Source organism: Pristiophorus japonicus, chromosome 16, assembly GCF_044704955.1.
Source record: "Pristiophorus japonicus isolate sPriJap1 chromosome 16, sPriJap1.hap1, whole genome shotgun sequence".
NCBI lineage: Eukaryota > Metazoa > Chordata > Chondrichthyes > Pristiophoridae > Pristiophorus > Pristiophorus japonicus.
Window position 1 is genome coordinate 14,062,799 of NC_091992.1, and position 23,836 is coordinate 14,086,634.

Below are 23,836 nucleotides of genomic sequence, written 5' to 3' on the forward strand. Positions count from 1 at the left end.
GAACCGGTTCCAATGCCCCAAGAATTTGAATCCCTCCCTGCTGCACCACTGCTCAAGCCACGTATTCATCTGCGCTATCCTGCGATTCCTACTCTGACTAGCACGTGGCACTGGTAGCAATCCCGAGATTACTACTTTTGAGGTCCTACTTTTTAATTTAGCTCCTAGCTCCTTAAATTCTTTTCGTAGGACCTCATCCCTTTTTTTACCTATGTCGTTGGTACCAATGTGCACCACGACAACTGGCTGTTCTCCCTCCCATTTCAGAATGTCCTGCACCCGCTCCGAGACATCCTTGACCCTTGCACCAGGGAGGCAACATACCATCCTGGAGTCTCGGTTGCGGCCGCAGAAACGCCTATCTATTTCCCCTCACCATCGAATCCCCTATCACTATCGCGCTCCCAATCTTTTTCCTGCCCTTCTGTGCAGCAGAGCCAGCCACAGTGCCATGAACTTGGCTGCTGCTGCCCGCCCCTGATGAGTCATACCCCCCAACAGTACTCAAAGCAGTGTATCTGTTTTGCAGGGGGATGACCACAGGGGACCCCTGCACTATCTTTCTTGCACTGCTCTTCCTGCTGGTCTTCCATTCCCTATCTGGCTGTGGACCCTTCTCCTGCGGTAAGACCAACTCACTACACGTGATACTCACGTCATTCTCAGCATCGTGGATGCTCCAGAGTGAATCCACCCTCAGCTCCAATTCCGCAACGCGGACCAACAAGAGCTCGGTTTTAAATTGGCTCCCCTGTATTTTGAGGCTGTGCCCCCTAGTTCTAATCTCCCCGACCAGTGGAAACAACCTCTCTGCCTCTATCTTGTCTATCCCTTTCATTATTTTAAATGTTTCTATAAGATCACCCCTCATCCTTCTGAACTCCAATGAGTAAAGACCCAGTCTACTCAATCTATCATAAGGTAACCCCCTCATCTCTGGAATCAGCCTAGTGAATCGTCTCTGTTCCCCATCCAAAGCTAGTATATCCTTCCTTAAGTAAGGTGACCAAAACTGCACGCAGTACTCCAGGTGCGGTCTCACCAATACCCTGTACAGTTTCAGCAGGACCTCCCTGCTTTTTGTACTCCATCTCTCTCTCGCAATGAAGGCCAACATTCCATTCGCCTTCCTGATTACCTGCTGCACCTGCAAACTAACTTTTTGGGATTCATGCACAAGGACCCCCAGGTCCCTCTGCTCCACAGCATGTTGTAATTTCTCCCCATTCAAATAATATTCCCTTTTACTGTTTTTTTTTTCCAAGATGGATGACCTCACATTTTCCGACATTGTATTCCATCTGCCAAACCTTAGCCCATTCGCTTAACCTATCTAAATCTATTTGCAGCCTCTCTGTCCTCTACACGACCCACTTTCCCACTAATCTTTGTGCCATCTGCAAATTTTGTTACACTACACTCTGTCCCCTCTTCCAGGTCATCTATGTGTCTATGTATATTGTAAACAGTTGTGGTCCCAGCACCGATCCCTGTGGCACACCACTAACCACCGATTTCCAACCCGAAAAGGATCCATTTATCCCGACTCTCTGCTTTCTGTTAGCCAGCCAATTCTCGATCCATGCTAATACATTTCCTCTGACTCCGCGTACCATTATCTTCTGCAGTAACCTTTTGTGTGGCACCTTATCGAATGCCTTTTGGAAATCTAAATACACCACATCCGTCGGTACACCTCTGTCCACCATGCTCATTATATCAAAGAATTCCAGTAAATTAGTTAAACATGATTTCCCCTTCACGAATCCATGTTGCGTCTGCTTGATTGCATTATTCCTATCTAGATGTCCCGTTATTTCTTCCTTAATGATAGCTTCAAGCATTTTCCCCACTACAGATGTTAAACTAACCGGCCTATAGTTACCTGCCTTTTGTCTGCCCCCTTTTTTAAGCAGAGGCATTACATTAGCTGCTTTCCAATCCGATGGTACCTCCCCAGAGTCCAGAGAATTTTAGTAGATTATAACGAATGCATCTGCTATAACTTCCGCCATCTCTTTTAATACCCTGGGATGCATTTCATCGGGACCAGGGGACTTGTCTACCTCGAGTCCCATTAGCCTGTCCAGCACTACCCCCCCTAGTGAAAGTGATTGTTTCAAGGTCCTCCCTTCCCACATTCCCGTGACCAGCAATTTTTGGCATGGTTTTTGTGTCTTCCACTGTGAAGACCGAAGCAAAATAATTGTTTACGGTCTCAGCCATTTCTGCATTTCCCATTTTAAATCCCCCTTCTCATCTTCTAAGGGACCAACATTTACTTTAGTCACTCTTTTCCGTTTTATATGTCAGTAAAAGCTTTTACTATCTGTTTTTATGTTTTGTGCAAGTTTACTTTCGTAATCTATCTTTCCTTTCTTTATTGCTTTCTTAGTCATTCTTTGCTGTCGTTTAAAATTTTCCCAATCTTCTAGTTTCCCACTAACCTTGGCCACCTTATACGCATTGGTTTTTAATTTGATACATTCTTTTATTTCCTTGGTTATCCACGGCTGGTTATCCCTTCTCTTACCGCCCTTTTTCACTGGAATATATTTTTGTTGAGCACTATGAAAAAGCTCCTTAAAAGTCCTCCACTGTTCCTCAATTGTGCCACTGTTTAGTCTGTGTTCCCAGTCTACCTTAGCCAACTCTGCCCTCATCCCATTGTAGTCCCCTTTGTTTAAGCATAGTACGCTCGTTTGAGACACTACTTCCTCACCCTCAACCATACTGTGATCACTCATTCCGAGAGGATCTTTTACTAGATCGTTTATTATTCCTGTCTCATTACACAGGACCAGATCTAAGATAGCTTGCTCCCTTGTAGGTTCTGTAACATACTGTTCTAAGAAACAATCCCGTATGCATTCTATGAATTGCTCCTCAAGGCTACCCCGTGTGATTTGATTTGACCAATCGATATGTAGGTTAAAATCCCCCATGATTACTGCCGTTCCTTTTTCACATGCCTCCATTATTCCCCTGATTATTGACTGCCCCACCGTGAGGTTATTATTTGGGGGCCTATAAACTATGCCCACCAGTGACTTTTTCCCCTTACTATTTCTAATCCCCACCCACAATGATTCAACATTTTGTTCATTAGAGCCAATATCGTCTCTCACAACTGCCTTGATATCATCCTTTATTAACAGAGCTACCCCACCTCCTTTCCCTTCTTGTCTATCTTTCCGAATTGTCAGATACCCCTGTATGTTTAATTCCCAGTCTTGGCCACCCTGCAACCACATTTCTGTAATGGCCATCAAATCATCCCCATTTGTAATGATTTTTGCCGTCAACTCATTTACTTTGTTTCGAATGCTGCGTGCGTTTAGGTAAAGTGTTTTAATACTAGTTTTTAAACCATGATTTTTAGTTTTGACCCAGCTCAACGCACTCACGGATGGACTTTCTGCGGCCAGGGTCTCTCAGGTGTCAGTGGTGGTGTCGCACTTTACCAGGGAGGCTTTGAGGGTGTCCTTATAACGTTTCAGCTGTCCTCCTTTGGCTCGTTTACCATGAAGGAGCTCTGCATAAAGCATTTGCTTCGGGAGTCTCGTATCTGGCATGCATACTATGTGACCTGCCCAGCGAAGCTGATAGAGTGTGGTCAGTGCTTCAATACTGGGGATGTTAGCCTGGTCGAGGGCACTGATGTTGGTGCTCCTGTCTTCGCAGGAGATTTGCAGGATCTTGCGGAGACATCGTTGGTGATATATCTCCAGCGACTTGAGGTGACTTCTGTACATTGTCCATGCTTCAGACCCATACAGGAGGGCGGGTATTACTACAGAACATGAGCTTGGTGGTAAATTTGAGGGCCTGGTCTTCAAACACACTTTTTTTCCGCAGGCGGCCGAAGGCTGTGCTGGCGCACTGGAGGCGATGCTGAATCTCCGCATCAATGTCTGCCTTTTGTTAAGAGGCTCCCGAGATATGGGAAATGGTCCACGTTGTCCAGGGCCGCACCGTGGATCTTGATGATTGGAGGGACAGTGCTGTGCGGCGATGACAGGCTGGTGAAGGACCTTTGTCCTACAGATATTAAGCGTAAGGCCCATGCTTTCATATGCCTCCGTGAATACATTGACTATACCCTGGAGTTCAGCCTCTGAGTGTGCACAGTACAATATTGCTCTGTACATTTTTCAATTTGTTCTCTGGTTGTGGGCAACAATATATCTGTTGTTGCTGTTGAAGTAACCTTGATCAGTTGCTGTAGTGCATGCTGTAGATCATTTATGCTGCATCCATAGTATGCTGGAGGGAATAGATATTGACCCTGGTGGTGGGTGCCAGTCAAGTGAATGGGTTGAGCTTCTTGCATTGTTGCAGTTGCCCCCACCCCATCAGTTGAGTTGTAAATATTCCCTCATTCCTGAATTGGATCTAGTAGATGGTAATAGACTTTTGGGTCAGGAGGTGAGCCACTGGATGAGTTACTCATCAGAGTACCCAGCCTGTCCAGCTAGTGTAGCTGCAGTGTTGGTCTAGTTGGTCCAGTTGAGTTTCTGGTCAATAGTGACTCCCAAGGTGTTGGAACTTGCCAGTAGTGTTGCCAATGAAAGGCTAATAGGAGACGACTGGTCTCTCTATTGGTTACTGGCTATGCATTTGTGTTTAATTTATTCAGTCACAAGATGTGGGCATCGCTGTCAAGGCCAACATTTATTGCCCATCCCTAATTGCCCTTGAAGGTGGTGGTGAGCCACCTTGAACCACTATAGTCCATCTGGTGAAGGTACTCCCACAATGCTGTTGGGTAAGGAGATCCAGGATTTTGACCCAGCGATGATGCAGGATCGGTAACATATTTCCAAGTCAGGATGTGACTTGGAGGGGAACGTCGATGTGGTGGTCCCATGTGCCTGCTACCCTTGTCCTAGGTGGTAGAGGTTGTGTTTGGGAGGTGCTGTCAAAGAAGCCTTGTTGCTGCAGTGCATCATGTGGATGATGCACACTGCAGCCGAGGGAGTGAATGTTTAAGGTGGTAGATGGGGTACCGATCAAGCGGGCTGCTTTGTCCTGGATGGTGTCAAGCCTCGAGTGTTTTTGAAGCTGCTCTCATCCAGGCAAGCAGAGTGTATTACATTGCACTCTTGATTTGTGCCTTGTAAGTGGTGGAAAGGCTTTGGGGAGTCGGGAGGTGAGTCACGTGCTGCAGAATACCCAGCCTCCATGGTAATGCCATTAAATATTATGGGGTGGTGATACTCTCTCGTTGGAGATGGTCATTGCCTGGCACTTGTGTGGCGCGAATGTTACTTGCCACTTCTCAGCCCAAGCCTGGATGTTGCCCAAGTCTTGTTGCAGGCACAGACTGCTTCATTATCTGAGGAATTGCGAATGGAACTGAACACTGCAATCATGTGAAAATCCCCACTTCTGACCTTATGATGGAAGGAAGGTCATTAATGAAGCAGTTGAAGATTAGGCCTAGGACATTACCTTGAGGAACTCCTGCAGTGATGTCCTAGGTCTGAGATGATTTGGCATCCAACAACTACCACCATTTTCCTTTGTGCTCGGCATGACTCAATCCAGTGTAGAGTTTTCCCCCTGATTCCCATTGACTTCAATTTTACTAGGGCTCCTTGGTGCCGCACTCAGTCAAATGCTGCCCTGATGTCAAGAGTAGTCACTCTTTCCTCTCCTGGAATTGAGCTCTTTTGTCCATGTTTGGACCAAGGCTGTAATGAAGTCTGGAGCAGAGTGATCCTGGCAGAACCCAAACTGACCATCGGTGAGCAGGTTATTGATTAAGTGCCGCTTGATAGCACTGTCGATGACACCTTCCATCACTTTGATTTGAGAGTAGGCTGATGATAATTGGCCAAATTGGATTTGTCCTGCTTTTTGCGAACCGGACATGCCTAGGCAATTTTCCACTTTGTTTGGTAGATGCCAGTGTTGTAGCTACACTGGTGCAGCTTGGCTAGAGGTGTGGCTTGTTCTGTAGTACAAGTCTTCAGCACTATAGCCGGGATGTTGTCTAGGCCCGTAGCTTTTGCTGTATCAAAGGCACTCAGTTGTTTCTTTAAAACTCGTGAAGTGAATTGGCTGAATACTGGCATCTGTGATGATGGAGACCTCGGGAGGAGGCTGAGATGGATCATCCAAGTGGCACTTCTAGCTGAAGCTGGTTGTGAACGCTCAGTCTTGTCTTTTGCAGTCAACGTGCTGAGCACCACCATCGTTGAGGATAGGCACGTTCATGGAGCCTCCTATTCTCATTAGTTTGTCCACCGCCGTTCACGACTGGATATAGCTTTGATCTGATCCGTTAGTTGTGGGATTGCTTAACTCTGTATATAGAATGCTGCCCCTGGCGTACTCTTTTACACTTCCCATTGAACTAGGGTTGCTCGCCTGGCTTGATGATGGTAGTGAGGGATGTGCTGGGCCATGTGTTTGATGCAACTGAGTAGATCTACAACAGTTTGCTTTGGTCTGGAGTCACATATATAGGCCAGACCGGGTAAGGGCGACAGGTTTCCTTTCCTAAAGGACATTAGTGAACCAGTTGGGTCTTTAGGACAAACTTCATGGTCACCATTACTGATGCTAGCTTTTTATTACAGATTTATTTAAGTAACTGAATTCAAATTGACCATTTGTCATGGTGTGATTTTTAACTCATTGAGATTATTAGTCCAGTAGAATAACCACTACTACCGTACCTGATTAAATGTGACTTTTATTGTTCACTAACCTGAAGAGTACACATTGTAGCCATGTTTTTAAACGGTCTTAAATGCAACTAAACTGAGCATCATCCTGAGTGTTAGAATTGTGAACATTTTATGAATTGTCAACAGATTCACAGCGGTTTGCGCAGGCAGATCTTGTGCTTGCTAATCCAGAATTTTTTTTTTTAAAGTGCTAATTCTACCTGTTGGTTGTGACACCAATTTATGATTGCATTTGCTTGCAATAATTTTACTGGTTGTACTTTAGTCTTGAACAATTGTATCATTCTGGCTTGGTGAAATATCTGGCTCTCTTCCTGAAGGACATTAGTGAACCAGTTGAATTTTTATGGGAATGAATCGTTCATGGTTAGCTAGCCCACAAATTACCAAATTTATTTATTTCAATATCGTATCTTGCCATGTGGGATTTGAATGCTTAACGTCTGGGTTGCTAGTCCAATACTTAAACCACCATTTGCTAGACTATCATGCCCTATTTCTGATTTTTAAAAATCATGCTCTCTAGTGTTTATCAATTTCCGTCCTGCTTTTCTGAAGGCAATCTGTGACTCCTGTTTGGGTATGATTCCATGGAATCTGCTACCAGCCACAATCCATTCTTCATTTCTAAGCATAAATGTTTAGACAATTGCATTATGGGGATCTTGATCCTAATCCTGTCCTCACCTGAAATGTCCTTTACCACCAGCTATCCTGATAGCCCAGGAGCAGTGGAACCTGTTGTAGGTCCCCTCCAGTTATCCCAACAGAGATCAGCTATCCTATAGAGACCAGGAATAAAACCTCAGCTACTTGCTGGTTTTGCCAACTGAGCCATCAGGGGAACTTATTAACTTATTTGTGCTTTCACTATGATTGTGGTTGGCAACCAAACAGTTTTAAAAAGCGCAGTACAATCTGGTTTATATATTAATTTTCATCTAAAATCTTGTCTATAAAAAATAGTTTTGTATTAGATGTAATAGAATAAAGTTTTTTAACCAAAAATTATTTGATCCTTTTAGAATAAATCTAGTTATCCTTCAGCTGTAAATACCAAGAAGAATGTTTTCCAGATTTCAATTCTGGGGTGCATTTGGTCAATAAATTTCTAGATGACGCCTGATTATTTGTCATGTTAAATAGCTTTGCCTCAAGTGCAGGAAGTATTTCATGTCTGAAAATAACAACCAGTGGTGGTGCAGTTATCAACACACAAAATAGTATGCTAAAACTTGGAAATAAATATTTCAATGTTACAGTGGAGTTGTAGTTATAATAGCACCTTGTCTCAAAGGCAATGGCTGTTTATAGAGGCAATTATGGCTGCCATTCTGCGCACAGCAATAGCCTACAAATGTGTGAGATGAATGACCAGTTAATCATGGTTAATCTTGCTCTTTGGATAACACCATGTAATATTTAATGTCCACCTGAATACTGGAGCAGCTCAATAGGACCTCAGTTTAACATCTTGACCAAATACAGCACTCAATATTGCACTGGAGTGTCAGCCAGATGAAATACTGAAATGGAGCTTCAACTCTCAACCTTCTGACTCTCAAGCAAAATTGCTATCAGCTGAGACAAGTTGGCAGTTTAATTCTTAGACTACAGAATAACTACAGAAAATGGGATCAAGGTGGTGATGTAAATAATTTAAGACTTTCGGAACAGAAGCTAGTTTTGTACAAATGTAAACATTTTGTATAAGGCAGTTTTCTTTATCTCTGCATGTTAATACAGTGGGTTTAACAAACAATATTGCAAAGTGGTTTAGAAAGACTCCATTATTTCTGTGCTTTCAAGATACATGTATAGCTTTTATTTTCTAATGCAGGTCAGTGACGGATCCTAGGGATGGAAAGAGAGTTGCACTCAAAAAGATGCCCAACGTCTTCCAGAATCTAGTCTCCTGCAAGAGGGTCTTCCGTGAGCTGAAGATGCTCTGCTTCTTCAAACACGATAATGTAAGTAAATTCAAATACAAAAGGGAATGGCGAGGGGGAAAGTTTATTCCATGCATCATGTCAGGAGCAGAAAGTTGTCCTTAATTAGCAAGCTTCTTTGACATACATTCTGCAATGCTTGAATTGGAGAATTCACTGAATTTAAAAAAAAAAAAGGATGTGTTCTTTCGCAGGAACTTCATTAATCTGTGTTCTGCCCTTGAGAGGCAAGATGGGTAGTTCGCTGTTGATGCGAGCATTATTTAGTTATGTGTAAGAACCAAATGGCGATTCATATGGTTTTCCATTGCATACAGGGAAGTCCTGTAACCCTTCATTTCTGTTCTTAGAATTGCATAGACTATACAGCACATAGGCCAATAGGCCCAACCAACCATGCCAATGTTTATGCTCCACTCAGGTCTGTTCTGAATTTGTTCTTTTGATGAAGCAGCTTAAGATGGTTGGGCCTAGGACATTACCCTGAGGAACTCTTGCAGTGATGTCTTGGGGCTGAGCTGGTGTTCAAAATCATGAATGGTTTCGTTGAGAGTAAATAAGGAGAAACTGTTTCCACTAGCAGAAGGGTCAATAACCAGAGGACACCGATTTTAGGTGATTGGCAAAAGAAACCAGAGACAACATGAGGAAACTTTTTTTTACTACATAGCAAGTTGTTGTGATCTGGAATGCACTGCCTGAAAGGGTGGTGAAAGCAGATTTAATAGAAACTTTCAAAAGGGAATTGCTAAGTACTTGGAGGGGGAAAGTTACACGGCTATGGGGAAAGAGCAAGCGATTGGGACTAATTGGATAGCTCTACCAAAGAGTCAGCGCAAGCACGATGGGCCAAATGGCCTACTTCTGTGCTCCATCATTCTGATTCTATGACCTTGATTTCTTTCTTGAAGGGAAGGCAGTGCTCTTGACCTGTGGCTCCTATAGTTGAAAATGTTCTTTACCCATTTTGCCTCTTTGTCTCAAGTTATGTAGGAAATATACTATAATATTTAGCTAGATAGTACCCAATTAGGGACACTTCAAATAAAATCATAGAAACTTACAGCACAGGAGGAGGCCATTTGGCCCATCATGCCGGTACTGGCTCTTTGAAAGAGCCATCGTGTTTTTCCCACATTCCTGCTTTTTGTCTGTAACCCTGTAAGTTCCTTATCCTCAAGCACTTGTCCAACTTGCTTTTAAAATCATTTATGGAATCTGTTTCCACCACCTTTTCAGGTAGAGCATTCCAGATCCAGACAATTGAGTGATCTTTTACCAATGATTTTGAATCTATGACCTCTCGTTATTGACTCACTGGCCAGAGGGAATACTTTTTCTCTCTCTACTCTATCAAAGCCTCATCATCTTGAAAAGCTTTCTTAGGCCACATCTTAACCTTCTATGTTCCAAGGAGAGCAGTCCTAACTGTTCCAACCTGTTCTCATAACTGAAGTCCCTCATCTATGGTGACATTCTGGTAAACCCCCTCTGTACACTTTCTAAGGCCTTTACATCTTTCCTGAAATGTGGTGCCCAGAATTGTCCACACTACTCCAGCTGAGGCTTAATCAGTGATTCATATTATATTTCTCTATTTATAAACTCAGATGCCTCGTATTTTTTTTTAAACCACCTTATCAACTTGCCCTGCCACCTTTTTAAGGATTTGTGTATGTGGACATCAAAGGGTCTTTGCTCAAACGACAAAATTGTACCAGTTATAACCTGTCTTTCCATTTTAATCCTCCCAAAGGGCATCACTTCACACTTTGCATTGAATTCCATCTGCCATGTTACTGCCCATTTCACCATCCTGTCTTCATCCTGAAGCCTATAATCTATCCTCACTATCACTACTTTGCCAAGTTTCATATCATCTGCAAACTTTATAATACTGCTCTCTACACTCAAGTTTAGAGTTTAAAAATTGAAAAGAATAATGGTCCCAATACTGACCCTTGTGGAACACCACTGCAAACCATCTCCCAGTCTGAAAAATATCCATCCACCACCACCTTTCACTTCCTGTCACTGAGCCAATTTTGTATTCATATTGCCACAGCCCTTCATTCCAAGGCTTCCCTCTTCATAAGCCTTCTGCGTGGCACTTTGTCGAATGCCTTCTAAAAGTCCATATATACCTCTGCTGCACTACCTTGATCAACCTTCACAGTTACCTCACCAAAGAGTTCAATCAAGTTAGTCAGGCACAATTTGCCTTTAACAAATCTATTGTTGTCTCTCCTTGATCCATGCCTTTTCAAATGACCATTTATTTTGTCCCTGATACGGTTTCCAATAACCACCGATGTTAGGCTGACTGGCTTGTAGCTTCCTGGGTTATCCCTCTCCCCTTTCTTGAATAGTGGCATAATATTATCAATCCTCCATTCCTCCTGTACCAAATGACGATTGAAACATAGAAAATAGGTGCAGGAATAGGCCATTCGGCCCTTGGAGCCGACACCACCATTCAATAAGATCATGGCTGATCATTCCCTCAGTAACCCTTTCCTGCTTTCTCTCCATATCCCTTGATCCCCTTAGCCGTAAGGGCCATATCTAACTCCCACTTGAATATATCCAATGAACTGGCATCAACAGCTCTCTGCTGCAGGGAATTCCACAGGTTAACAACTCTGAGTGAAGAAGTTTCTCCTCATTTCAGTCCTAAATGGCCTAACCCTTAGCCTAAGACTGTGTCCCCTGGCTCTGGACTTCCCCAGCATCGGGGAACATTCGACCTGCATCTAACCTGTCCCGTCCAGTCAGAATCTTATACGATTCTGAGAGATCCCCTCTCATCCTTCTAAACTCCAATGTACAAAGGCCCAGTTGATCCAGTTTCTCCTCATATGTCAGTGCAGCCATCCCGGGAATCAGTCTGGTGAACCTTCACTGCATTCCCTCAATAGCAAGAACGTCCTTTCTCCGATTAGGAGACCAAAACTGAACACAATATTCCAGGTGAAGCCTCCAAGGCCCTGTACAACTGCAGTGAGACCTCCCTGCTCCTATAATCAAATCCCCTAGCTATGAAGGCCAACATACCATTTGCCGTCTTCACCGCCTGCTATACCTGTATGCCAGCTTTCAATGACTGATGAACCATGACACCCAGGTCTCGTTGCGCCTCCCCTTTTCCTAATCTGCCATTCAGATAATCTGCCTGCGTGTTTTTGCCCCCAAATAACCTCACATTTATCCACATTATACTGCATCTGCCATGCATTTGCCCACTCACCTAACCTGTCCAAGTCACCCTGCAGGCTCTTAGCGTCCCCCTCACAGCTCTCACCGCCACTCAGTTTCGTGTCATCTGCAAATTTGGAGATATTACACTCAATTCCTTCATCTAAATCATTGATGTAAAAAGCTGGGGTCCCGGCATTGAGCCCTGCGGCACTCCACTAGTCACTGCCTGCCATTCTGAAAAGGATCCGTTTATCCCGACTCTCTGCTTCCTGTCTGCCAACCAGTTCTCTATCCACGTCAGTATATTACCCCCAATACCATGTGCTTTGATTTTGCACACCAATCTCTTGTGTGTGACCTTGTCAAAAGCCTTTTGAAAGTCCAAATACACCATATCCACTGGTTCTCCCTTGTCCACTCTACTAGTTACATCCTCAAAAAAAAATCCAAAAAATTTGTCAAGCATGATTTCCCCTTCATAAATCCAAGCTGACTTGGACCGATCCTGTCACTGCTTTCCAAATGTGCTGCTATTTCATCCTTAATAATTGATTCCAACATTTTCCCCACTACTGATGTCAGGCTAACTGGTCTATAATTACCTGCTTTCTCTCTCCCTCCCTTTATAAAAAGTGGTGTTACATTAGCTACCCTCCAGTCCATAGAAACTGATCCAGAGTTGATAGACTGTTGGAAAATGATCACCAATGCATCCACTATTTCTAGGGCCTTAGTTTGCATCCCAGAGTACTTATCTGGCCCCAGGGATTTATCGGCCTTCAATCCCATCAATTTCCCTAACACGATTTCCCGCCTAATAAGGATATCCTTCAGTTCCTCCTTCTCACTAGACCCTCTGTCCCCTAGTACTTCTGGAAGGTTATTTGTGTCTTCCTTAGTGAAGACAGAACCAAAGTATTTGTTCAATTGGTCTGCCATTTCTTTGTTCCCCATTATAAGTTCACCTGAATCTGACTGCAAGGGACCTACGTTTATCTTCACTAATCTTTTTCTCTTCACATATCTATAGAAGCTTTTGCAGTCAGTTTTTATGTTCCTGGCAAGCTGCTTCTTGTACTCTATTTTCCCCCTTTGTCCTCCTCTGCTGAATTCTAAATTTCTCCCAGTCCTCAGGTTTGCTGCTTTTTCTAGCCAATTTATATGCCTCTTCCTTGGATTTAACACTATCCTTAATTTCCCTTGTTAGTCATGGTTGAGCCACCTTCCCAGTTTTATTTTTACTCCAGGCAGGGATGTACAATTGCTGAAGTTCATCCATGTGATCTTTAAATGTTTGCCATTGCCTATCCACCTTCAACCCTTTTAGTATCATTTGCCAGTCTATTCTAGCCAATTCACACCTCACTATCGAAGTTACCTTTCCTCAAGTTCAGGACCTTAGTTTTTGAATTAACTGTCACTCTCCATCTCAATAAAGAATTCTACCATGTTATGGTCACTCTTCCCCAAGGAGTTTCGCACAACAAGATTGCTAATTAGTCCTTTCTCATTACACATCACCCAGTCTAGGATGGCCAGCTCCCGAGTTGGTTCCTCGACATATTGGTCTAGAAAACCATCCCTAATACACTCCAGGAAATCCTCCTCCACCGCATTGCTACCAGTTTGGTTAGCCCAATCAATATGGCCCTAGAAATAATGGATGTATTGGTGATCATTTTCCAACAGTCTAAAAGAAATAAAAGACTTGCATTTATATAACCCCTTTCACGACAACCGAACGTTTGAAAGTGCTTTACAACCTAAAGTACTTTATCCAACAGTGACTACACACCCAGTGTGGGGAACGCAGCAGCCAATTTGCGCACAGCAACTCCTGCTAACAGCAATTTGATAATGACCCAACCCTCTTAATCGTTCTCGCTGCCATGCTTCACTTCAGTCAACAAGCTCCCTGCTAGAGTGGAACTAAACTAAAAAACCAGTGGGAAGCTGTTCAACCTGCATCGTCTCCGGGCCAGGTCCAAGACTACCCCAACCTCTTGTCGTTGAGCTACAGTACGTGGATGATGTCCGTGTCTGCGCACAGAGGCTGAACTCCAGGACATAGTCGATGTATTTACTGAGGCGTACGAAAGCATGGGCCTTGCGCTAAACATCCGCAAGACAAAGGTCCTCCACCAGCCTGTCCTCGCCGCACAGCACTGCTGCCTCCTCACACCCTCCCTCACCCCCCCCCCCCCCCCTCCCCTCCCCTCCCCTCCAGTCATCAAGATCTACGGCGCGGCCCTGGACATTGTGGACAATTTCCCATATCTTGGGACCCTCCTATCAACAAGAGCAGGCATCAATGACGAGATTGAACACCGCCTTCGGTCGCCTTCGGAAAGGAGTGTTTGAAGACCAGGCCCTCAACTGCCACCAAGCTCATGGTCGATAGGGCTGTATTAATACCCGCCCTCCTGTATGGCTCAGAGACATGGACCATGTATAGTAGACACCAAGTCGCTGGAAAAATATCACCAACGATGTCTCCAAGATCCTACAAATCCCTGGGAGGACAGATGCACCAACATCAGTGTCCTCGTCCAGGCTTAACATCCCCAGCATTGAAGCACTGACCACACTCGATCAGCTCCACTGGGCAGGCCACTTAGTTCGCATGCCAGACACGAGACTCCCAAAGCAAGTGCTCTACTCTGAGCTCCTTCACGGCAAACGAGCCAAAGATGGGCAGCGGAAACGTTACAAGGACACCCTCCAAGCCTCCCTGATGAAGTGCGACATCCTCACTGACACCTGGGAGTCCCTGGCCAAAGACCACCCTAAGTGGAGGAAGTGCGTCCGGGAGGGCGCTGAGCACCTCGAGTCTCAATGCCGAGAGCATGCAGAAATCGAGCGTAGGCAGCGGAAAGAGTGTGCGGCAAACCAATCCCACCCACCCCTTCCCTCAACAACTATCTGTCCCACCTGTGACAAAGTCTGTGGCTCTCTTATTGGACTGTTCCGCCACCAAAGAACTCACTTCAGGAGTGGAAGCAAGTCTTCCTCGATTCTGAGGGACTGCCTATGATGATGATGATGATGATAATGACCAGATAATCTTTTTTTAGTGATGTTGATTGAGGAATAAATATTGGCCAGACCTGGGGATAACTCCCTGTTCTTCGAAATAGTGTCATGGGATCTTTTACACCCACCTGAGAGGGAAGAAAGAGCCTTGGTTTAACATCTCATCTGAAAGACGGCACCTGCGACAGTGCAGCACTCCTTCAGCACTGCAGTGCAGTGTCAACTTAGATTTATGTGCTCCAGTCGCTGGAGAGGGATGTGAAGCCACAACCTTCTGACTCCGAGGCGAGTGTGCTATCCACTGAGCCGCAGCTGACAATTTGTCAGGGTGACCAATGCCTCTGTTATTTCATACGTTTGCTTCTTTCAGTGACTTAGGATGCACTCCATCTGGACTAGTTCACTTACCAACTTTCAGTAATGCTAATGTTTTTGGTATATCTTCGCTCTCTCTCACTATCCTGTCTAATATTCCTCTCCTTTTAGTGTGACCTTCACATCATTGCTTCCTTTTGTGAAGAAAGATGCAAAGTACTCATTTAATACTTTAGCCATGTCCTTTGGTTCTACATGAAGATTTCCCAATGGGTCCTTAATAAGCTTACCTTTTTCCCTTGCTAACTGCTTGCATACGCTTAAAATGTTTTAGACTTCAATTTAATGTTGCCTGCTAATCTTTTCTCGTAACCTCTCTTTGCCTCCCATGTTAACTTTGTCAATTCCTGCCTGTATTTTCCAAATTCTTCCTGGTTATTGACTGAATCTTACTCCTGACATTTGTGACATCCTGACACAAGCATCCTTTTTTCTGTTTTATATTAAACTTTTATTTCCTTTTGACATTCAGGGCGCATTAGCTTTGGATGCTTTACCGTTTCCCTTCAAAGGAATATGCCTAGTTTGTACCTCAACACACTCTTCCTAGAACTTAGATGGTTAAGGGGTGATCTGATTGAAGTTTAAGATATTAAGGGGAACAGATAGAGTAGATAGAAAAACTATTTCCACTGGTTGGGGATTCTAGGACTAGAGGTATAGTCTAAAAATTAGAGCCAGACCTTTCAAGAGTGAAATTAGGAAACATTTCCACACACACGGTATTAGAAGATGCTAGATCAATTAATTTTAAATCCGCGATTGATAGCTTTCTGTTGACCAAAGATATTGAGGGATACGGGCCAAAGACTGGTATATGGAGTTAGGCTGCAGAGTAGCCATGATCTAATTGAATGGCGGAGCAGGCTAGAGGTGCTGAATGGCCTACTCCTGTTCCTATGTTCCCTGAATACCCTCCATTGTTCTGTTACTGCTTTACCCTGCAATCACCTTTTCCAATCTACCTGTTGGGTCCTTTAAATCACTGAAATTAGCTCTTCCCCTGTTGAGCATTTTTGCCTTCGCTATTTTCTGGTTTCTTTCCATAATAACTTTAAACCGAACTCTGTTGTTGTCACTGTTGGCTCGATGATCATCTACTGTAACACTCTGCTTGCTCTACTTCACTTTCCAGAACCAAATCCAACACTGTTTCCTTCCTTGTTGGACTGGAGACGTATTGATCAAGAAAGTTCTCCTATACACATCAGAGAGTCCTCTTCTTCCCATAGCACTGTTTTTGCCAGTCTATTAGGGTAATTAAAGCTCCTGATACTAATTTTTTGTTATGTATGTTTGAAATTGGCTTACCTATCGCCTCCTCACTGTTTCGAGTTCTTTTTTTTAAAACATCCAACAGTGTAACAGCTCCTCCTCTGTTCCTCAACTCGAGCCAAATCGATTCAGTCCTAGAACCATCTAGTATATTCTTTCTATCTGGAACAAACATCATCCTTCATCAATACTGTCACGCTCCTCCTCTTTCCTTCTCTATCATTCCTGAATGATGGCTTTTTGTCTCCAATACTGAAATGGTGACTTGGGTTATAAACAGGAGCACAGTTAGAAAAGCTTAATTATCAAAGTTTCTATTCAATTTGTGATTAGCAACATATAAATGAAGATATATAATGTTGAACTTATTCATTGCAACAAGTTATTTTTCGTGGCCTTACCAGTGTGAATCTCCAATACATAACTTTCCTTTCTCGGATCACTTGCAGTAATGCAGTGCCTGGTGATTGTTCTGGTCTGTGTTTTGTGACTATTTTGCAACTTTCACTATTTTAGCATCTAATGTAAAAATATTAAGATTATTGATTTTTAATTTGTGTAATGGGTGATCACTACTTGTAACATTGTCCATTTTGATTATTTGTAGTAAAGGAAGTATTTGCATTAGGAGCTTCTGATCTATGAGACTTGCATTGTATTCAAACAGTTTTGTGTTTGAGGTTTCTGCAATAGCATTTCAATATTGGAGACAAAAAGCTATAATGCACGAAGCAAATAAATAACCTTGATCAGGTTTTGATACTATTTGAAAATACATTAGCAATGCATAAATAGATGTTTCTGATTATATGAAAAATACTGAAAGTAGTGCTTTGGTTGTTTTCAAGCTGCAATCATTTTGATTTTACCCATTTGGCAAATTAATGGATGGCCGACTCTTGTAGAATTGACGATGGATTAGATGTCAGCCTAACGTCCGTTCTTTGCATTGCACATAGCTGTGAACTGTTGAGCCACTGTTTCATCTATTGTTTAACACTACCTGTTTTTCTCCCAGTTTCTTGCAATTTACTGTTTCTGCAGGCAATGCAGGAGGTGATTGGCTGGCTGACACTTGATAATTTTAAGCATCTGATGATGCTTTCACACACAACATTGTGCAAAATTGTCACGTGTTTGATCTGAACCAACTTCAAAACTAAGCATGGGGTAGAGGATGGAGTCTTGCTCCATTTTGCACCAGTGTCCAGTAAAGCTTGGGATTCCAGCTGCACTTCGACTATAACCAACGTATGGAAAAGCAAAACCACTTTTTAAAAATTCGTTCCCGGGATGTGGGTGTCGCTGGCAAGGCCGGCATTTATTGGCCATCCCTAATTGCCCTTGAGAAGGTGGTGGCGAGCTGCCGCCTTGAACTGCTGCAGTCCTTGAGGTAAAGGAGCTTCCACAGTGCTCTTAGGAAGGGAGTCCTAGGATTTTGACCCAGTGACGATGAAAGGACGGTGATATATTTCCAAGTCAGGATGGTGTGTAACATGGCTGGGAACTTGCAGGGTGCTCCCATGTGCCTGCTGCCGTTGTCCTTCTTGGTGGTAGAGGTCACGGGTTTGGGAGGCGCTGCTAATGCTACAATGTTTGATTGGGCTCTCTTCCCAGTTGAGACTAACTATTCTCAAATGAGTCTGAATGTAGAGTGTTTGCATCTGTAGCTGTGCAATTGCTCCTCCTTGATTGGCCTACTGTGGGGTGGGCTTGATCTACGAGAGGTGACAGTTTGCCTTTTTCCATATAGGACTAGGCCAGTTCTCTTGGGGAAGCTAGAATTTGAATGTCTGAGTGGGATTTGACAGGTTTTTGTGTTTATGGTCCAGTATTTCATTGTAGCCACCAGTATATCCCATGAACAACTTTGCTAGGGAACTTGCCAGTCACACAGTTAATAATGTTACACGGAACTGCTTCACACACAAGTGGCCCTGCTTATCTTGACACCAGAGCACTTCGAGACATCACATTTACCCTGAGGTAGAATTCAGAGTATTAGCAGTGACAGGCAAACAGCTGCACGTGTGCAAGATTGTGAATACACAATTTAAACATTTGCTGCTGGTATCCAAGTTGCTTCATTTGTGTGACTGCACTCTCTATAAAGTCAAGACTGCTTCAAGCAGTTGCAGTGGAACATAAATGCAGTTTCCATTTCACCTTTTTAATTTGCAAATATGCCCAAGCAATCTCATTTGCATTTGTTGCAATAGTCCAAGTGCAAGAAAAAATACTTTGACTAAGCAGCAAAATGAAGTTTTGGAAAATTGCATAGGCTGTAGAATCTCATAATTTTGGGTTTCCGACAACTATCTGAAAATGATGCTGCCCACTGGTTATCTATATTGTGATGGTAGTTTTTTTTAAAGTCCTGTTTAGTGCTGCTCTGATTTATCTTCAACATTATGTTGCTGATTATTTTTCAAGCGGTTGTTTAATTCCCCTTGGAAAACATGTATAAAACTGGTTATGGGGCATTTAAAAAAAAATTGAACACCATGAACTTAAAGTTGACTTGATGATTTTTACTTTTTTCAATGTTAACCAGTTTGTATCAAATCATTCTTCAGTACAGTATTACAGGTATAACCAGCACTTAATTTAAAGGATAGTCAGGATATGTGTAACATTTGTTTTTAAAGTAGTATAAAATTCCTGTGCATTTTTTTCAAATCTAGGCATTGGTAATAAGTTGATATTGCCTGACATTCATTGATTGTAATTCACTTGTCATAATAAATATTTTGTACATAAAAACATTTTTACAGCAACTATCTTTGTGGCAGTTTTAGAAAGTTTAAAAAATTTAGCATTTTTATTGGTGCCCTGCTGTTTAATTTTTAAAAGAGGTTTTCCAAGTGTTAATGCTCTGTGAGCTTACTGCTTTATAGTTGCAAAGCTAATTATCAGTTAACTGCAATATTAGGATGCTTCAACCATGCCTGTTAGTTTGGCTTCCTCATGCTGTTGAGCTTATCATCTTGCAGTTTTCTATTAAGCAGCTTTACAGATCATTTAATCATTAACTCCCACTCTGCTTTCTGTCAGATTCTCCATCCCCCTCTCTTCCCCTCTCCTCCCCCTCCCCCCCCAAACTTTACTAAAATGCCTGTTCATCTTTGTCTTGATGAAGAGTACACATGCAAAACATCACAACTTGTCTTACGAGATACTGACTGACTTGTGTATTTAAAGTATTTTCTGTGTTTGTTTGAGATTTGCAGTTTTTCCCTTTATTGTCTACTTTCTTGGCTTACCCAGTTAGTCTTCATTATTCATCAACCCTCCTCCTTCACTGAGATTAATGGGATGTACATGTTCCTTTTTTGAAAGCCCTTGTGACTCCATCCTCTGGGGATTCTAAATGGAAAGGACATGGTTGTTCATTTAAAAGCAGACAATGCGTACCTTTATCCTTATGCAGGCTATATGCATTGGACCTGTTTCTAATTGGACTTGAGAGATTTCAGCACTTACTGTTTTAATTTGCATTGCTACTCAAGTTAAAGTACAAGCTACATTTGGGGATAACAATAACCGCTCAAAGCAGCTTCTATGTCGGTAAACTGACTAGGGTATTGAGCCATACAGACTAGGAAAATCTGTTGCAAACTAGCAACTTAATTAGCTGATTTCAGATAGGGCTGCAATGTGGTGCTATAATAGGGTTAAATGTCCTTGGGCTGGGGGGAAAAATCAACTAGGTTTCCTGCTTTTGATTGCTGTCCAGGAAACCCTTCTGAAAAGTATCATGGGGTCAATTTTGATCCCTTTACCGCCCCATTTTTCAGCAGGAATGGGGATGTAGTGAGATCAAAATTGCTTAAAAAGACTTGCTGCCATATTGCCCGCCTGGGCAATAGGCAGCCAGGGTTCCCATTGGAAACTGGCAGGAGCTTCGCTAACTTAAGAAATCTGGGGTTCTGTGATGTACGTAGGACCCTGATGCCAGTTTGGAGTTCTATTGGGTGTTGCAGAAGCCCTGCCCAATGGAATTCTACGTAGAGCAGCCTTACTATCGGTCTTTAAAGGGATGGCAGGAAGCCACTTTGAAAACATTAAAGGTAGATTTATCTAATGATTTTTGTGGGGCTCCAGAAAAATTGTCCCATTTGCTAACTGTGGGCCCCCAACTTGATTAGCTCTATGAGGAGCTCCTTTCTTCTCTTCTCCCTGCGCCCACCCACCCCCAAATCCCTAATTGTCAAGCTGCCTGTCAGTGCCCGGACAGCTCACCGTAAGTATTAAACTGAGGCCCAACTATGAAAATGGTACAGGCCTCTTTGGTACAATTGGGCTGCCCATCACCTGCTCGATGTACAATATGCTAGAAATTCAAGACCCATGTGTGGTATTGAGTGAGGACAGGATCTGGCTCAGCTGTGGTGCCCTTATAGTTAAGTACTTTGCTTGTTGTTGAGACTCATTTGACAAAAAAATGGGCAGTTGGGGAAATACTGGAGAGGTGCTAACACCAATGGAACTGTGCCCTACGCTGTTGGACAGAATATAAATCAAGAAATAATGGCGGCTTGTAAGAAAGGTACGGCAATAATCGTGGGCGATTTTAATCTTATTGATTGGACAAATCAAATTGGTCAAGGTAGCCCTTGAGGAAGAGTTCATGGAGTGTATCTGGGATTGCTTCCGCAACGTAATGTTCAAGGAAACTATCAGGGACTAGGCTATCTTAGATCTAGTACTGTGTAATGAGATGGGAGTAATAAATGATCTCATAGTAAAGGATCCTCTAGAAAAGAGTGATCATAGCATGGTTGAATTTCAATTTCAGTTGGAGGGTGAGAAAGATGGGTCTCAAACCAGTGTCCTGGTCTTAAATAAAGGCAATTATTAAGGTATGAAGGCAGAATTACATAGAAACATAAAAACATAGAAAATAGGTGCAGGAGTAGGCCCTTCGAGCCTGCACCACCATTCAATATGATCATGGCTGATCATTCACCTCAGTACCCCTTTCCCGCTTTCTCTCCATACCCCTTGATCCCTTTAGCCGTAAGGGCCATATCTAACTCCCTCTTGAATATATCCAATGAACTGGCATCACCGACACTCTGCGGCATGGAATTCCACAGGTTAACAACTGAGTGAAGAAATTTCTTCTCATCTCAGTCCTAAATGGCCTACCTCTTATCCTAAGACTGTGTCCCCTAGTTCTGGACTTCCCCAACATCGGGAACATTTTTCCTGCATCTAACCTGTCCTGTCCCGTCAGAATCTTATATGTTTCTATGAGATCCCCTCTTATCCTTCTAAACTCCAGTGTATAAAGGCCCAGTTGATCCAGTCTCTCCTCATATGTCAGTCCAGCCATCCCTGGAATCAGTCTGGTGAACCTTCGCTGCACTCCCTCAATAGCAAGAACGTCCATCCTCAGATTAGGAGACCAAAACTGGACACAATATTCCAGGTGGGGCCTCACCAAGGCCCTGTACAATTGCAGTAAGACCTCCCTGCTCCTATACTCAAATCCCCTAGCTATGAAGGACAGCATGCCATTTGCCACCTTCACCGCCTGCTGTACCTGCATGCCAACTTTCAATGAGACCCAGGTCTCATTGCACCTCCCCTTTTCCTAATCTGCCGCCATTCAGATAATCTGCCATCGTGTTTTTGCCACCAAAGTGGATAACCTCATTTATCCACATTATACTGCATCTGCCATGCATTTGCCCACTCACCTAACCTGTCCAAATCACCCTGCAGCCTCTTAGCATCCTCCTCAGCTCATACCGCCACCCAGTTTAGTGTCATCTACAAACTTGGAGATATTACACTCAATTCCTTCATCCAAATCGTTGATGTATATTGTAAAGAGCTGGGGTCCCAGCACTGATCCTTGCGGTACTCCACTAGTCACTGCCTCCCATTCCGAAGAGGACCCATTTATCCCAACTCTCTGCTTCCTGCCTGCCAACCAATTCTCTATCCACGCTAGTACATTACCCCCAATACCATGTGCCTTGATCTTGCACACCAATCTCTTATGTGGGACCTTGTCAAAGACCTTTTGAAAGTCCAAATACATCACATCCACTGGTTCTCCCTTGTCCACTCTACCAGTTACATCCTCAAAAATTCCAGAAGATTGGTCAAGCGTGACTCCCTTTCATAAATCCATGCTGACTTGGACTGATCCTGTCACTGCTTTCCAAATGCGCTGCTATTTCACCCTTAATAATTGATTCCAACATTTTCCCCACTACTGATCTCAGGCTAACCGGTCTATAATTATCCGTTTTCTCTCACCCTTCTTTTTTTAAAAGTGGTGTTACATTAGCTACCCTCCAGTCCATAGGAACTGATCCAGAGTCGATAGACTGTTGGAAAATGATCACCAATGCATATTTCTAGGGCCACCTCCTTAATTACTCTGGGTTGCAGACAATCAGGCCCCGGGGATTTTTCTGCCTTCAATCCCATCAATTTCCTCAACACAATTTCCCGCCAATAAGAATATTCTTCAGTTCCTCCTTCTCACAAGACCCTCGGTCCCCTAGTACATCCGGAAGGTCATTTGTGTCTTCCTTAGTGAAGACAGAACCAAAGTATTTGTTCAATTGAGCTGCCATTTCTTTGTTCCCCATTATTAATTCACCTGAGTCCGACTGCAAGGGACCTACTTTTGTCTTCACTAATCTTTTTCTCTTCACATATCTATAGAAACTTTTGCAATCAGTTTTTATGTTCCCGGCAAGCTTCTTCTTGTACTCTATTTCCCCCCTCCTAATTTAAACCCTTTGTCCTCCTCTGCTGAATTCTAAATTTCTCCCAGTCCTCAGGTTTGCTGCTTTTTCTGGCCAGTTTATTTGCCTCTTCCTTGGATCTAACACTATCCTTAATTTCCCTTGTTAGCCACAGTTGAGCCACCTTCCCTGTTTTATTTTTACTCCAGACAGTGATGTACAACTGTTGAAGTTCATCCATGTGATCTATAAATGTTTATCAATGCCTATCCACCGTCAACCCTTTAAGTATCATTTGCCAGTCTATTCTAGCCAATTCACGCCTCATGCCATCGAAGTTAGCTTTCCTTAAGTTTCGGACCCTAGTTTCTGAATTAACTGTGTCACTCTCCATCTTAATAAAGAATTCTACCATATTATGGTCACTCTTCCCCAAGGGACCTCGCACAACAAGATTGCTAATTAGTCCCTTCTCCTTACACATCACCCAGTCTAGGATGGCCAGCTCTCTAGTTGGTTCTTCGACATATATTAGTCAAGAAAATCATCCCTAATACACTCCAGGAAATTCTCCTCTACTGCATTGCTACCAGTTTGG

General features: G+C 43.2%; 1 protein-coding gene across 1 annotated transcript in view; it reads left to right on the forward strand.

The window, feature by feature from the left end:
- nlk2 (nemo-like kinase, type 2) overlaps positions 1–23,836 on the forward strand; it is a 199,140-nt gene that overhangs the window by 76,098 nt on the left and 99,206 nt on the right. Inside the window, exon 2 of the mRNA XM_070857014.1 lies at positions 8,539–8,668. Coding sequence (XP_070713115.1) covers positions 8,539–8,668 — 130 coding nt within the window. The remainder of the gene's footprint in view (positions 1–8,538; positions 8,669–23,836) is intronic.